Source organism: Dasypus novemcinctus, chromosome 8 (assembly GCF_030445035.2).
Source record: "Dasypus novemcinctus isolate mDasNov1 chromosome 8, mDasNov1.1.hap2, whole genome shotgun sequence".
Lineage (NCBI taxonomy): Eukaryota > Metazoa > Chordata > Mammalia > Cingulata > Dasypodidae > Dasypus > Dasypus novemcinctus.
This window is the reverse complement of record NC_080680.1, coordinates 15,123,366-15,141,052: the sequence shown is the minus strand read 5'-3', so window position 1 is coordinate 15,141,052 and position 17,687 is coordinate 15,123,366. Positions and strand designations below refer to the sequence as shown.

The window sequence follows — 17,687 nt, the reverse complement described above, 5'->3', positions numbered from 1 at the left end:
TCTATTCATTTTCTGAACACTTGAGTGTAGGTTTATACATCATCATCTGTTTTTCTCTTCTTTATTTTCTTTTAAATGTTACATTCAAAAAATATGAGGTCCCCATATGTCCCCCACCCCCCGTACCCCACTCCTCCCACATCAACAACCTCTTCCATCATCGTGGCACATTCACTGCACCTGGTGAATACATTTTGGAGCAGCGCATACCTGGCACACAGGCCAAAAGAGGAGGTAAGCAGTGTAGATGTTGAGGAATCTCTAGGCATGAGAGGAATTCCTTAGGTGATCATAAAGGAAGTGAAATGAAAATCCTAATGTCAGGAAAGGGCATTGAAGCTGCTAATTTGACACTAAAAGTGTCCTATCACAGATTGGTCATTTCTGATCAAGAGTGTTGACCTTTATTATTTTTATTTCTGTGGTAATACATTTTAGAGTTGAAAAAGCATTAATAGGCTCCACTTCCTGAGCAATTTCCCTTGGGATCACTTCCTTATAAATCACTTGCACCAAAATTCTCATCTCAGGGTCACTTCTGGGGTCCCTGACTAAGTCGGTGGTGAATACAATAACCAAGGAGTCACCCTCCTCTTGAAACATGCTTTGAAACCCCATTCAGCCTCAGACACACATCACATCATGCTATTCTCCACTCCAAACCCTCCCAGTTGACCCAATAAAAGCATCTGCAAAAGGTCTGAACCATTGCATAGCACTAGAATGGCTAAAGTGAGAGAACAAACAACTAACAATACCAAGTACCGGCCAGGATGCAGAGTAGCAGGAACTTGCCTGCATTGCTGAGGAGAGTGGCATAGCCACTTTGGAGAACTGCTTGGCAGCTGCTTATGAAGTTAAATATACAATTACCCTATGACCCAGCAATGCCAACCTTAGAGAAAGGAAACTTAGGTCTACTCAAATATCTATACAGCTCTATTTAAAGCAACTTTATGATAATCTTCCGGAACTGGAAATAGCCCAAATGTTTTTCACCTGGTAATTGGTCCACCCATGCAGTGGAACACTACTCAGCACTGAAGAGGAACTCACTATGATACATGCAAAACTTTGGTTGAATCTCAGAAGCATCACTTATCATAAATGAAAGAAGCCCAAATGACCAAATGAAAGGACTGCATACTTACATGGCATTCTGTTTTAGGGACTAAAAACAGATTAGTGGTTGCCAGGACCTGGTGGAAGGAGGGACATGAGGAAATTTTGGAGAGTGATGGACATGGTCTATATCTTGATTGTGTCACTGGTTACACAACTGTATGCATTTGTCAAAACTGATAGCACTATACACTAAAAATAATTTTACTATATGTAAATTATCCCTTATGAAGCTTACTTTTAAAAAAAAGTCAATGGGAAATCATGATTTGATTTGGAGGAATGTTTTATACCTACCCAATGCCATTCTGCAGTGAACTTTTATATCTCTTCTGCGAGGTTTATGCCTGTAGATTGTGAAATTAGTCTATTTGGAGTCAATTTATATTATAAAATTACAATGACACTCAGTGCAAGGAGATGTCATTTGCTTTTAAAGCACATAATAAAACAGAAGAGTCTATAATATAAACTATAATCCATGGTTAGTGGTAATGCTTCAATATATGTTCATCAATTGTAACAAATGTACAACTCTACTGAATAATGTTAATGTCGGAAAGTGTTGGAGGGGTAGGGAGTGGGGCATATGGGAATCCCCCATATTTTTTATGTAATATTTTTGTATTCTAAAGTATCTTTAAAAGATAGAGTTTTAAAAAAACACAGGCAAGAATTAATGAAGTACATCTCAACCATAAAAAATGAAAGCTGGTTCATTGAAAAGACCAATAAAATAGATTCAACTTTGGCAAAAAACAGTAGTCAACATCTCTTACCAACAAGCTCCAGACTTGTTATCTCTGGTGCTGTTATTGGCGGTATCTGTGAGAGCTTGACATTTATGCAGCTTATAGTCTTATATGACAGGGAGCATTTACTTGGTAGAGTTGGTCTGTTTCTAGGAGGAGCAGGTATTGGGAATCGAGGGGGCATTCTGAAAACATCTCCTCTTAAGGTATCTTCCTCTTCCTCCTCCACTGCTGCCGCTGCCTCCTCCTCCTCCTCGTCCTCCTCCTCCTCCTCGTCCTCCTCCTCCTCCTCGTCCTCCTTCTCCTCCTCCTCCTCCCCCGCTTGGTTTGGATATTGATATGCCTGCCCCTCCTCCACTTGAGATCTCTGCTTGCTTGCTTCTTCTCTGGTCTCTTCCGCATTGTGAGAATTCTCCTGATCTACAGGTCCAGCAGTTTTTTTCTTTTGCTCCTTATCTTCATCTTCTTTAATTTCTTCTTCATTCTCTTCAGATTGAAGTGCTTCTTTTCTGAATACTCGGTCTATTTCCACCTGAGTAGGTGGCAGTTGCTTATGAAGTAAATGGAGAGATTCTCTTTGTTCTGAAGAATCACCAGAAAATTCATTTCTATCATTTAATGCTACATCACTGAGTAGAGAATAGGAGACTAATGACCAGGCAGAAGGAGGTAACAGGCAAGTTGATGATATTAATAGGAGGAAAAATCATAATGAAAACGAGATTAGTAAATATTATTCCCTCCAAGTATTTGTCTGCAATTTAAAGATGAAATGCCTCTGGGAATTTTTGCTTTAAAATTTTTGATAGTAATTTTATTTCTATTTGTAATGTCTATTATAGATGATTTTCTTTTTGCTTATGGGCCTTAATACTTATTTTTACTAAAACCATGCTACCTGATAACTAAAGAGGGAATAATATCACCATATGATGCAAAATGGTAAGCAATCCGGTTATCAGATTACAGTATAATCAGATATGATACCTTTATAATAGATACTGTTCAGTGAATTGGGGTTACTGATAATGTAAGATTTTGTAGACTGTCATCAGACATAAAAAATTGAAACAAATGTATTTTACTTGCTTATGATAGTAAAATTGGCTTTTGTTTAGAGATTATTAATATTATTATTGTCTGATTTTCTTTCTTTTAGCTTTGTGGGCCTAATAGTATACTCCAAAATTTAGAAATATAGAAAGTTCTCCTCCATATCGCTCCCAGATGCTCTACTTAAATCATTTTTACAGACTAAGACTTATTGGAGACTTACTGGACTTAACTGGTGGTATTTTATCTTAGACATATGTACACGAGTGCTTTCTAACATTTCATGATAATAGAAGTAGAAAAAAATCATATTAGAAAGTTAGTCCACTTTTATATTTATCCATTATTATTTTTGGCAGAAAGTAGGGAAGACGTAACAAAGACTAGAGTTCAAACATACCCTCCTAATGAGGAGTTCTAGGGAGAACTGGGTTCACAGTTGCATAGGTTTTCTTCCATCAAAAATGTATAAACTTATTTAACAATCTCCCTACTTTCATTTAATATTATAATTATCTGAATTATCAAAAAAGAAATTTTAAAATGTAATTACTTTAATTACTTGACATATCAAATCAGTATATATTATAAAGTCTGTGAGTTAATTTTTACACCTCTAGTAGACATGCAAAAGGAGAAAGGGGGGAAAAGAGTAAAAGAAGACTAAATCTATCACATTGAAACATTTAAAATCCTTCCTGTACATTCACCTTTATTGTTAAAAATAACTATTGCATTTCAAGAATATTCCGTATCCTTTGAAACATGTCTGAGAATTTCTGAATCTTGCCTTTGTAAGTCCTATGTTTCACACCAAGGAATCATTAAAAATTTTTATTTTCTAACATTTTTTAAAAGGGTATTATAACTTAGTGAAATAATTGGTAGAATAAAGCAAAATACAGTTCCAAAATAGTCTAATTGTTCTTCCTGGCAGGAGACTTTTGTAAATACTTACCTTATGATTGTCCTTTGTGTATGGGACTAATTTACCTTGGTTGTAGACAATAGAAAATTCTTCTGTCCCTTCCCATCATCAATTATTTAACAAATAATTGTTTATTTCCTAAGGCATTGGCTAGACTTTTCTTAGAGAATATATAGGTAAAGTGAGACCTAGGGCTCTCCCAAGGATCCTCTGCTCTATCAGGTGTAAACCTCATTGGATGAGATCAGTGAGCAGGCAACAAAACCATACGTTATGATCTTCCTGTGCAGAAATAGGCTCCAGGGTCCTATTACCTTAGGGTTAGCCAAGGAATCATGTCCTTGGAGTTCTGGTGCTACCTTTGAGCAGTGGAAAATATACTAGAGAGTTAGAGCTTCCTTCTCACTGAATGCAAACCACTCCTCCCTTTGCTTACCATGAATTCCTCAAGTCTAAAATTAAAATAATTATACTCATGTAGAGTTGGATTAAATGAGATAATGCCTGCCAAGCACTAAGTAGAGTTCTTACCACATAAGAGCTAAGTAACTGTTAGCTATAGAAAATTCCCACTACACTTCTAAATCCAATACATGTTATATTACTCAAGACAGTGAATATGGAATGTAATGATTCAAGTATACTCAGCCTGATAAAGCTAGAACTATAAAACCAAGATCTTTTATTTCCAGAATGCTTTTCCAAATATTTCTGTTTATCAGTGTTGTGCCAGTCTTTTAAGTGCCCTGATGACTAGTTTATCATAATTTAAAACGTAAGGTAGTGGGAGATAGACTATGTCATATGTGATATTTTGTTTTGGCTACATCTCTATACCAGTATCAGAGCAGACTGGGCAGCATTCTCCTTCAGGTATGAACGTTTGGGAGCACGTCTGAGGGTGGCACACGGTTTCATCACAAAGCACTCTTCCACTCCAGCATAGACAGGTAGTACAAGGCTCAGGAGACCATACAGCTTTACTGTACATGATCATCCCCTTTACCAAACAGTGCCCCTTCTTTCCTAGAAGAGAACAGATAACACACATGGAATGCATTAACTTCCTTATGTGGTCTTCAGCAACTGTGAATAGAAATGAGCACAATATGAAGTCAAACTGATATTATTACACAAGAATAGCAGTTTGTGTGCATTCATGCATAGAGTAAAAATGCCTTATATATGAAACCCTCTGAAATGCCTTTCACATGCATGTCTTCTCAATCCATCTCATTTAAGCTATGTGAATGACCTCCTCGTGGTAACTAGACTCTGTAAACGGCACTACCATCTGTATCTTAGGATAGACTAAATTATGCAACAGCAACAAACACCCCCCAAATCTTGTTCATACTGCATGTCCAGTGTTGGCACACGGGAGCTCTTTTCACTCAGCAACCCAGACAACAGGCTTTGTTTCAAAGCAGGCTTCCATGATTAATCAACAATGAGACAGTGAGATTGCAGATCACACACAGACTCTAAAAGTGTCTCGTGTTATTGGCCAAAACAAATTATAGGGCTGCACTGCACTTCAAAAGGGGCAAGGCTGTGCAGTTCCATCATTGAGCAGGAGAACAAAGAGCTGGAACAGCACTAGATAAACCTACATCCCGCACTTATTGATGTGTAGATGGGGAAAAGTGAAACCAGAGAGCATGTTTCTGTGGTACTTCTGACATTGAATTCTCAGTGAGCTTTTTCAGTTACCTCTTTTTTAGAGTTTTTCTTATTATTATTTTATTGGACTATAATTCATATACCATAATATTCATCCTTTTGAAGTGTACAATGCAATGGTTTTTAGTATATTCACTTCTCTGCATACAGAGTTGTAAATAAGAATATACACATAAAAGAGTATGGATAAGTGTACTGACTAAGCAGGCTGTTAGAAAGCCCAGCAGAATATTAGAGGAGCTGTTTCCTTCTAACCTCTAGGTATCATTCCTCAAATGAGTTATCAAATTTGTCCTCTCCTTTCCCTGACCATGATCTCAGCCCAATTCAGGCCCTGTCCATCTCTCATTTAGATACATGCAATAGACTAATCCCCGCCCTCCCATGAAATAAAATATGGCCCAATGGAATAGAATTGAGAGTCCAGAAATAAACCCATGTATCTATGGCCAGTTGATTTTTGACAAGAGTACCAAGTCAATTCACCTGGGTACAAATGGTCTCTATAGCAAGTAGTGCTGGAAAAACTGGACACCCACATGCAAAAGAATGAAGTTGGACCCTTATCTCACACCATATATAAAATTAAAAATGGATTAAAGACCTAAATATAAGAGGCAAAGTTATAAAAGTTTTAAAGAAAACATAGACTGATCTTCTTAACCTTGGTTTTGGCAGGGGTTTCTTAGATATGATGCCAAAAGTACAAGCAACAAAAGAAAAAAACTAATTAGACTTAATCAAAATTTAAAACTTGTGACTCAAAGTAAATTATCAATAGAATAAAAAGACAAGCGACAGAATGGGAGAATATATTTGTAAATCATATATCTGATAAGGGTCTGGTATCCGGAATAGAGAAACTTACAACTCAACAACAACAAGACAAACCAACCCATTACAAAATGGGCAAAAACTTGAGTAGACATTTCTTCAAAATGGATACATATATGACCAACAAACACAAAGATGTTTAACATTATTAAGGAAATGCAAATCAAAACCACAATAAGGTGCCACTTCATAACCACTAGGATGACTACAATTTTAAAAAATGGAAAGTAAGTATTGGTGAGGGTGCAGAGAAATACATTGCTGGCAGAAGTATAAAAAGGTGCAGTTAATAGTGTTTCCTCAATAAATTTACACATAGAATTACCATATGACCCAGCAAATCTAATCTTAGGTATATACCAAACAGAAATGACAGCAAATGTTAAAATAAAAACTTGTACACGAGTGTTCATATCTGCACTATTCGTAGTGGCCAAAGAATGGAAACATCCCAAATGTCTTATCAACAGATGTATGGATAAACAAATGAGATATATTCTTACAGTGGAATATTATTCAGCCATAAAAAAAGAATAGGTACTGATACTTGCTACAACATAGATAAACCTTGAAATTGTACAATTTAAAATGGTTAAAGTGGTAAATATTTTGTTATGTGTATTTTATTGCAATAAAAAAATACTACACCATAGGAAATCATGTTTTGAAATCATTTTTAATCATCTTTTGAATTGAGTTCCCTGCCTCCAGACTCTCTTTTATTCCACCCATCCTGTAAATATGGCCTAAATTACCTATTTTCCTGAAAATTGTGTTATTCCTGTTAACTTTATGAAAATAATATTATTTAGAAGCATTTGGTTTTCTGTAAACAATGTGTGAATGTATTGGCCTCAAAAAATTATATGGAATTATATGGTGATATTTTCTTTTGAAATTTTTATTTAATGACACCATACCAGTAACATAATTACTTTTTCCTTCCAAACCTGTAAGAACATGGTACATTAAATACCAGTTTTTTTTAAATGCCTAGTTGAAATCTTTGGCAAAATTTCTAATCTTTTCAATCTTTAAAAATTCTGTAGATTATACTATATAAAAAGAATTCATATATCCATTTTTGGTTTAAGATTTTTCTATATATAAATAAGAAAGAAAAGCTAAAAGCTCATGACAAAGCTCTCTGCTGAAATGTGATAATATTTACTTATATATAATTTAGATGTAGATTTTAATTTCCTGATGAAGAACTGAACCAAAAATATAAATTTAAAAATCACTATGTTCATGCCACAGCCAGAAAGATTTTTTTCAAAAACCTAGTAAAAAGACCCATGTTTATAGGCATTGATAGTGTAAAAATGAGAATATAAAGTAAATTCAGTAATAGAATAAGCATCTGAACATGTTTAAATTCATTCAACTTTTTGTTCGATCTCTTGCTGTCATCCTCTGCTGTTTTCCTACAAGGCTGAGGTTGGTATGACAGTTCCTGTGTTTCATGACTCCCTAGGAAGTAATCAAAACACAAACTTGTGCATCTTGGGCCTTAATATGACCCAAAGAAAGCATTGAAGAAAGCAAGATATAACAGTAGGAAAAAGAAGGCAAAACTAAGAAAACAATAGACAAATATAAAATGGAGAAATTGAAGAAGGAGTGAGAAGTAAGAGATAGAGAAAATTAGAAAGAAAATTTAAGTGAAAGACTGTGTTTAATAGCTCTGTGTTCATAGAATCATCTAAATTAGGGGTTCTTAACCAGGGGTCCATAATTTGAATTGAAATTTTAAAAAAACATTATTCCTGTGGGGACATGTTGGTGCAAGTGTGATATATTTATTAAATAATATGCAGTATAGTGTGGACTTAGTAAGGGGTCCATGGTTTTCACCTGACTAGCAAAGCGGTCCGTGGAACAAAAAAGGTTGAGAACCCATGATCTAAATGATTTATCTTTTTCTAGATTATCTTTTATTATAAATGAAAACGTATTTTATGAAGGTATATGCATACTTAAATGACTACAACTATTTTAAATAAATGTATAGCAAATAGACTAGAAAGAAATAAACCAAAATGGTAAATATGGTTTTATAAGGATAGTGATAGGACAAGTATTTTTCTTTGTTCAATAATTTTTAAGTATGTTTCTTAAATGATTTTTTAAATTATTTTAAATTTTTTCTTCATAGATGAAACAAAATATATAATATCTTGGGGTTATTTGGGGAGGGGTACGAAGATTATCTACACGGTGGTTTTCTTACCTGGTAACACATTATAGGTAGATTCTCTTCCAGGAAAACTTAAAAAGGATTCAAAGTTTTCATCTGTGCTGTAATCAAAGTAAACTGGAAATTTTGCAATAGTTGTTGGGTGAGTTCCCAGCTGCCTCTTTGCCTTATGGTTGGATAAGGAACTTTTCCTTAGTCTTCTGTAATATATCTTTCTCCTTTGTTTCCTAGAAGTTTCTTCATTTTGTCCAAGGTCAATATGAAGAGTTAAAAGCAGAAGAAAATAATACAGAACTGCAAACTTCATCTTTGACTTTTCATCGACCAATTTCTAAAATTAAAATAAAACAAAAAATTAGAGTTAGTGGTGACTAAATTTTTGCCTCTAAAAATTGACTCATAATTGTTTGCATGCAAGTCTGAGAAATAACATATATATAATATATGGATTATATGTTAAAGTAATACTGCCAAATCAGAATTTAGAATTTTTGTTTCAGAATCAAAGAACTTTTTTTTTTTTAACATTTATTTTATTTATTTCTCTCCCCTTCCACCCTCCCCCCCATTCGTTGTCTACTCTGTGTCCATTCACTGTGTGTACTGCATCCACTTGTATTATCAGGTGGCACGGGGAAAATGCTTCTCTATTTTGTTGTGTCATCTTGCTGCATCAGCTCTCCACGTATGCAGCACCATTCCGGGGTGGGCTGTGCTTTTTTCACATGGGGCAGCTCTCCTTGCAGGGTGTACTCCTTGCATGTGGGGCTCCCCTACACGGGGGCACCCCTGCCTGGCATGGCACTCCTTGCATGCGGCAGCACTGTGCATGGGCCAGCTCACCACAGGGGTCGGGAGGCCCTGTGTATAGAACCCTGGACCCTCCATGTGGTAGGCGGACGCTCTATCAGTTGAGCCATGTCCGCTTCCCAGAATCAAAGAACTTTTAATATCTTATCTTAATCTCTAGACCAGGCATCAGCAAACTTTTTCTACAAAGGACCAGATATTAAATATTTTAGGCTTTGCAGGATGTACATTCTATGTCACGATTATTCAATTCTGCTGTTGTAGCACAAAAGCAGCCACAGACAATATATAAACCAGTTAATGTAGCTATGATACCTTAAGACCTTTTACAAAGGCAGCAAGTTAGATTGTGCCCAAGGGCCATCATTTGACTGCTCCTCTCTTAATCCCACTGCATTGTAGATTTTCATAGTTCACTCAGGAGAACACTCTCCATCTCTCTACCAAGTTGTTCTGTGACTGATATCATCAACCACCCATTTTCCCAGCTCTTCTATTTTGTTCTTCTCTAATTGTATTTTGTTGGGAGTTGGGTGGGAGTTGGCATGATTGTACCATATAAAAATAACAGTAAACTACCAGCACTTATAAAGAAGCAAGAGGCATGAAGAAAAACTCTTGAGTGATCTCAGTGGCAGCACAGAGCCACGCACATGATAAAGCTGAAAAAAGAATTTGAGAAATGAAGGTACTCTTGGTGATAAATTGTAGTCAGAAAGGCTGGTCCAGTCACTGTAAAGTCAGATAGCAGGACGGGTAAAGGGAAGTCCTCTGCAAAGTAATGACAGGGTCTGGAGTCAAAAGTCTCTTGATCTGCAGTTGAAGTGCAAAGGAAGTTTTTGGTCGTTTGCAGCTACTCTTAAAATGTCAACATCTGAGAACTGCTTTGGTCTGTGTCCCCACCCTCACACCTGCCGAGCCCACTGTTTTGTTAACTGCTCTCTTCTTTTTTTAAAGATTTATTTATTTATTTTATTTATTTATTTCTCTCCCCTCCCCCCCCCCCACCCCGGTTGTCTGTTCTCTGTGTCTATTTGCTGCGTCTCTTTGTCCGCTTCTGTTGTTAACAGCGGCACGGGAATCTGTGTTTCTTTTTGTTGCATCATCTTGTGGTGTCAGCTCTCCGTGTGTGGTGTCAGCTCTCCATGTATCCAGCACCATTCCTGGGCAGGCTGCACTTTGTTTCGTGCTGGCGGTTCTCCTTGCGCGTGCTCCACATGCATGGGGCTCCCCTATGCAGGGGACACCCCTGCATGGCAGGGCACTCCTTGCACACATCAGCACTGAGCATGGGCCAGCTCCACACGGGTCAAGAAGGCCCGGGGTTTGAACCACGGACCTCCCATGTGGCAGACGGACGCCCTAACCACTGGGCCAAGTCAGCCGCTTGTTTCTGCTCTCTTAGACTCCCTTATGGTCAATATTCTCCATACAGCCAGGAGATTATGTGGAGGAGAATCTGAAACCCCAGAGATTTTAAGGACCAAGGATTACAAAAACTTTGCTGCTATCATCTTTTAATGAGAATTTAAAGTATTTTGTGATTCTATAAAAAGTTAGTTAAAAGAGTAGCCTTGCTCAGTCATGACCTGTATCCCAAGCTTCCCAGGCCTGCCTTGATCATTGACCAGAACAAAGCTGTTATATTTCACAAGTATTCACACTGATGAGTAATGGTCAAGGATAGTAAAAGGTTCAGAATGATGTTACATTTAGAGATTAAAATCCGAAATTGCAAAGAAGGAGCTTTGAAGGGTAAAGGGGTAAAAGGGGCCATTAGACTTTCAATTCAGCCATCTTTTTCAGACCTTGGAAAATAGCCAAGTCTTTTAAATGTTTGACTCAATTTTCTTTCTGACCATTTGACTAAATAAAGTCATGTGCTGGTCTGTTCTTTCTTAGAGGGCTGCTTCAACATCTAAAGGAAAGCTGTGGGAATTCTGAGGGAGGCTGTTTGGAAAACTGTGTGCCAAGCAAAATTGTGGCATTTGAAATGTACTAGGGATAAAGCGTCCCTTCCTCAAGTCACATTGTCTCTCACCCAAATGTTATGAAATTGTGGGTAATCGTTGTTAAGTCTAGTAAAGTAGTGTGATCTTGTCTTAGTTGCTTCCTTGGATCCTTTGCCTGGGCAGATTGAAGCAAGACTCAATTATATGCTGCCTACAAGAAACCCATGTTAAATAGAAAGCTACAAATAAGTTAAAAGTAAAAAGATAGAAGAAGATATACCATAGAACACCAACCAAAAGAAAACTGCAGTGGCTATATTAATATAAAATGAAGTAGATTTCACAGCAAAGAATTTTACTAAGGATAAAAAGGGTCACTGCATAATGATACAGAAATTAATTCATCATGAAAATATAAGAATCCTAGACCTTTATTCACTTAGCAACACAGCTGCAAAATACATGAAGCAAAAATTGATAGAACTGCAAGAAGAAATAGACAAAAGCATAATTTTAATGGTGCATACAAATTAAAAATGAAGTGGCTTTATACACAGATATCTATTTAGAAAATCCTACAGTCTTCAGAAAAGCTCCTGAAACTAATAAGAGAATTTAGCAAGGTTTTAAGATACTAGATTAATATACAAAAATCTTTATGTCTATGTGCCAACATCAGTCAATCAGAAATTGGATTTAAAAATACAGTACTAGGAAGTAGATGTGGCTCAAACAGTTGGGTGGCCACCTACCACATGGGAGGTCCCAGGTTCAGTTCCCAGTGCCTCCTGAAGAAGATGAGCAAGACAGCGAGCTGATGCAACAAGATGGCACAACAAAGAAAAACACAATGAGACATGCACACACACAAACAGAAGTGAAGGTGGCTCAAGCAATTGGATGCCTCCCTCCCACATGTGGGGTCCTGGATTCAGTTCCTAGTGCCTCCTAAAAAGAAAGTGAACAGACACAGAGAAGACACCATGAACAGACAGAGCAGACAGTGAGAACAAACAGCAAGGGTCAGGAGGGAAAAAGAAAATGAATCTTTTAAATAAAACCAATACCATTTATAATAGATAAAAAAATGTGAAATATTTAACAGATAATTCTGATAAGAGATATGCAAGATATGTAGCCTGAAAACTATAAAGCACTGCTGAGATAAATTAATGAAGACCTAAATAAATCTAAATAAATGGAGGTATATACTGTGTATATGGATCAGAATTGTCAGTGTTCTTCAGTATACTCAATATTGTTAAATTCTCAGTTCTCTCCCCAAATTAATCTATAGATTTGTCACGATGCCAGCAGGCTTTTTAGTAGAAAATGATATATGGAAATGCAGAAATCCTAGAATAGTCAAAACATTGTTGAAAAAAGAACTGGAGGACTAACACTACCTGGTTTTTATACTTATTTTAAGGTATATGAAAAACAATACCAATGTAAATATAGATCAGTGCTAAAGCAATAAAATTTATAGGAGAGAACATAGGAAAATTTTAACAACTTTGGATTTAGTAAAGATTTCTTAAGTATAGGAATGAAAGGCATGAAATGTAAATAATAATAAATTGGGCTTCATCAATTTTTAAATTGTTTGCTCTTCAATAGACTGTTAAGAAAATAAAAGGCAGCCCACAGACTGGGAGAAAATATTTGCAAAATATATATTCAACAAAGGATGTGTATCAAAGGTAAAGAACTCTTCACAAGTAGACAAATGACCCATTTCTTTAAAAAAACAGCCAAAACATTTGAACGTAGACACTGAGGAATAAATGGAGAAATTGTCTTGCCACTGTGTGTACAGGGCAATACCTATAGCAGTGATGAAAGGCAAAATGTCAAAAACAAAGCTTTTTCATTTTTTCATTTTTTTATATCCCAATTTATTTTTACTTTATTTAATTTTTCTAAATTACTATGTATTCTACATCTAACCATTAAACCCATCACTATATTCCATTTTACTATTGATGGAACCTGGCAATATATTAGGCTTCATTTTTGAAGAAGTTTTGGACCACAGAGAGGTTCAACTATGGCAGGGGAGGAACACTGGTGTGGTGTGTTTTTGATAGGGGACACATGGTTGGGAGGTAGTTCTCTAGGGCATGTATACAGGGTATATAAAAATGTTGGGATATTTTCATAGTGGTTACAGTTAAAAACAACAACTGAGGGAGTGCTGAGTTTCTAGCCAGGGGAGCTCTATCACATTCCCCAGTGGAACAGCAACAATCCCCCAAGTCCAATAACAAAGACCAATAAAGATGGATGGTCCAACAATGAGTCCTTGATACCGATGACTATGCTTATGAGCCTGTTCACCTGAAATATGAACTAGGCCTAGAGCTGCAGGGTGCCTAAGAGTTACCTCCTGAGAGCCTCCATGTTGCTCAAATGTGGCCACTCTAAGCCAAACTCAGCATGTAAATTCATTACCTTCCTTACAGCATGGGACATGACTCCCAGGGATGAGCCTCCCTGGCACCAAGGGATTACTACCAAGCACCAGATGATGATGTAACTAGAAAAAGACCTTGAATAAAAGGGTTAACTCAGACCAGCAGAAAATCTCAGCCTACATGTAATATCAGGTGTTAAAAAATGCTTTTTGACCTTGGATAAAAGGGGGAAATGGAAAAGACAAATGAGGTTATGTGACTATGAGTCTCCAAAAAAGAGTCGGGAGGTCATCAGAGGGGTCGCATGCCTTAGCAGGGTCCCAGAGACAGCCAAAGTAGATGCAACCCCAGGTTCTGGTTCTCCTGAGGGCTACAGAGTCCCACAGGTTCTATGGTCATGGCAGGTGGCTCCGGAGTTCAGTGCCATGTCAGTTAGCCCTACTTTAGAGTTTGTGTTCCTGAGTGTGATGGAGTTGAACTCAGATATGACCTTTCTACTTCTGCCTCTTCTGTCACTTTTACCGGACCTGTGGTTGTCACTGGAGTTAGTGTATACTCAGGAGACCTGAATCTCTGGACTGTCCATGTGACAGCGAGGCCCTGAGCCTCAGCAGACTTGCAACTCTTACCCTCTGGCTTATTGGACTTACCCTGGCCAGCTAACAGGGAGGTGAAGAAGGTCAGCCACCACACCAGGGAGCCAAGAGTGCCTCCAACTGCAAGCAGGAGAATTGCATCCATCATCCATTTGGAATCTAAGCCCCCTCTTGAGATAGAGTTAGAGTGGACATAACCACTCCAGAGTCCACAGGATGGAGAAATAAAGTATGGATTAGAGTGGACTTACTGATATTCTACTATGGAACTATTAGTAATGGAAGAAATTGTAGCATTGGTGTGGAGAAAGTGGTCACGGTAGCTGCTGAGGGTAGGGAGAGGGAAGAAGAGATGTGGGAGCATTTTCAGGACTTGGAGTTGTCCTGGGTTGTGCTGCTGGGACAGATGCTGGACATTGTATGTCCTGCCATGGCCCACTTGGTGGACTGGGGGAGAGTGTAAACTGCAATGTAAACCAGTATCCATGTTGTACAGCAGTGCTCCAAAATGTGTTCACCGAAAGCAATGCATGTCCCACAATGATGAAAGAGGTTGTTGATGTGGAAGGAGTGGGGGAGGAGGGTGGAAGGTATATGGGGACCTCATATTTTTTTAATGTAACATTAAAAAAAAAGAGATTCTGAATGTAAAAAAAAAAAGAGAAAGAGAAAAAAAAGATTTGAACAGAGATGTACAAATAAGGACATGAAAAGATGCTCAATATCATTAATCATTAGGGAAATGTAAATTAAAGCCTCAATGAGGTACTACTACACACCTATTAGAATGGCTAAAATTAAAAGGACAGATAATAGCAACTGTTGACAAGAATGTGGAAGAGCTGAAACAATGCAGTGCTTTTGGCTATATAAAATTGTATACTCAGTTTTGAAAACAGCTCCACAGTTTCTTCAAAAGTTAAATATGTACCATTTGCTTAAGCATTCCACTTCTAGGAATTTACACAAAAGAAATGAAAGCATACGTCCACACAAAAATGTATGTAAATGTTCATAGCACCTTTCTTTATAATAGACAAAATGTAGAAACAACCCAAGTATCCATCAATTTGTAAGTGGATAAATAAATTGGAATATATCCATACAGTAATACTATGTAGCAGTAAAAGTAGATGAATCTTAAAATAATTATGTTGAATAAAAGAAGTCTTACACAAAGGGATACATACATGATTCATTTATGTAAAATTATAGGAAATACAAACTGTTCTAGGGTGAAAGCAGGTAAATGGTTGCCTTGGGACAGTGATGAGGTTTGACAGTGGGGAAGGCTGGTGGGTTTACCAAAGGTCACAAGGAAACTTTTCTAGGTGATGGATATATTCATTTTCTAGAATGTGGTCATGATTTTTACAGCTATACTTTAAATGCACTTTAATTTTCAATTGTTTACCACCGTATTTGGACAGGGCTATCACTTTGATGTTCTATGTAATAGAGAGCTATTTGCAGTCACAAATCTAGTTCATGTAATGAGCAAATTCCACAGACCAATCTGGTCCAACATACTTAGCAATGTTGTAGGAATCTATAAACACTTTTCTGAGGAGGTTAAGTCATATTATAGAGTATCGTGGGGAACCAGGCTGCAGAGTTGATAATAGTTTAGAACAGGGGTTAGCAAATTATGGACCATGGGCCAAATGGGGCCTGCTGCTTTTTTTTTTTTTTTTACAGCCATCAGGAGTGTTTTCCCATTTTAAAATGGTTTAAAAAATTAAAAGAAGAATAATATTTCATGACATGTGAAATGTTATAAAATTCAAATTTCCTTATCCATAAAGTTTTATAATAACACAATTTCACTACTTTTGCGCTACAAAGGAGGAGTCAAGTGGTTGTTACAGAGACTAACAAGCAGGCAAAGTCTAAAATATTTTATACAATAAATTTGCCAACCCAGAGTTCACAATAATGCTTCTCAGTCAAGGGTGATTTTGCCAACCTGGGACATTTCGTGACCTCTGGATACATTTTTAAATGTCACAACTGGCAGGGGTGCTACTGTCATCTAGTGTGTAGAGGCTAGAGATGCTGCTAAACATCTTAACAGTGCACAGGATAACCTACCACAGCCAAGAATTAGTTGGCCCAAAATGTCACTTGTATAGCGGTTAAAACGCAGCAGTCACGTGTTGCTTATTTTGACAAAATGCAAAGAATTGTAATTAGAGGAGGTCTTTTAGTGGTTAATTATCAAAAAGAATAAAGAAAAATAAATGAATATCATTTCCAATGATAATATCTTTCCCAAAATTTTCTTCTAAGTCCAAGACTTTCTCTTCATTTGATCTGTCTCCTAGTGTGTGTCAAGGAGAAAAAGTCCAGACACATCATCTTCTATTTTGAATATTTTATTCTTAATGAAAGATGGCACTACTGATGGTGTCATTGTCCACATTATGCATGTGGCTTCAAAAACCAGTGGTCATATAGTCAAAATTTCTGTTCCTTGATTTATGGTCCTACTTTCAGCTCATTTTTATTTCTGACATCCTCAGGTGACACTTATTTCCTGGCAATCTACATTGTACATCACTGTATGGAACTCAGTTTGAATGAGGCTTTGAAGTTAACTACTTTTTCAGTAATGGGGAATTCATATCAGGTCTCATATTCCTTTTCTATTCTTTCTTGCTTCCTTTTTAATTGATTGCTTAGTTTTTATTATTCCATTAGTAATTATACACAGTTTGCTCTCATGTTAGAGATTACTACATGCATATTTGACTTATCAAAATCTAAAATAAATTATAACTTTACCTCTTCCTGGACATTGAAAGGATCAACATTAACATCAGTTACCCTATCCTATCATATATGCTGTTTTTGTAATGCACTTTAATTCCATATAGATTTTATACCCTCAAGAGATTATCATCATTGTTTTATACTCAAAATTCATTTAGAGAAGACTTTCTTACCCCAGAACTCTTAACATTTTGCCCAAGATAACTCTTTCTGGTTGGGGCTGTCCTTTGTATTAAAGGATATTTAACAGAGTCCCTAGCTTCTACCCACTAGAGGCTACTACCACTTTCCCCCAGTTGTGACAATCAAAAATGTCTCCAGACATTGCCAATGTCCCCTGAGGGGAAAGTCACTGCACCCCTCCCTACCTCAGTTAAGAACCACAGATTTAGGTTTACCTAAACATTTACCCTTTTTTGTTTTTTCTCATTCCTTGCTGCATCTCCAGTCATCTATCTGGATCATATTCTTGCAGATTGGAGAACACCTTTTAGTAATTTCCTTTAGTACATTTTTTTGATGACTAATATTCTGTTTTTGTTTGTCTGAAAATGTTTATTTTCATCTT

At 36.9% G+C, this 17,687-nt stretch overlaps 2 protein-coding genes across 3 annotated transcripts in view; one reads left to right on the top strand and one right to left on the bottom strand.

Moving 5' to 3' along the window:
* Positions 1 to 17,687, top strand: part of CENPP (centromere protein P) — a 431,610-nt gene that overhangs the window by 319,329 nt on the left and 94,594 nt on the right. The window lies entirely within an intron of this gene.
* The window catches only part of ECM2 (extracellular matrix protein 2), a 51,777-nt gene that overhangs the window by 22,528 nt on the left and 11,562 nt on the right, over positions 1 to 17,687 (bottom strand). Inside the window, exons 2-4 of one of the 2 annotated variants that reach the window (XM_004452279.5) lie at positions 8,606 to 8,903; positions 4,693 to 4,881; positions 1,902 to 2,456 (exon numbers count right to left, since the gene is read on the bottom strand). In XM_004452279.5, coding sequence (XP_004452336.1) covers positions 1,902 to 2,456; positions 4,693 to 4,881; positions 8,606 to 8,879 — 1,018 coding nt within the window. In that variant the 5' untranslated portion in view covers positions 8,880 to 8,903. Of the gene's footprint in view, positions 1 to 1,901; positions 2,523 to 4,692; positions 4,882 to 8,605; positions 8,904 to 17,687 lie in introns of both variants that reach the window. The other variant, XM_004452278.5, reaches the window with a different exon arrangement.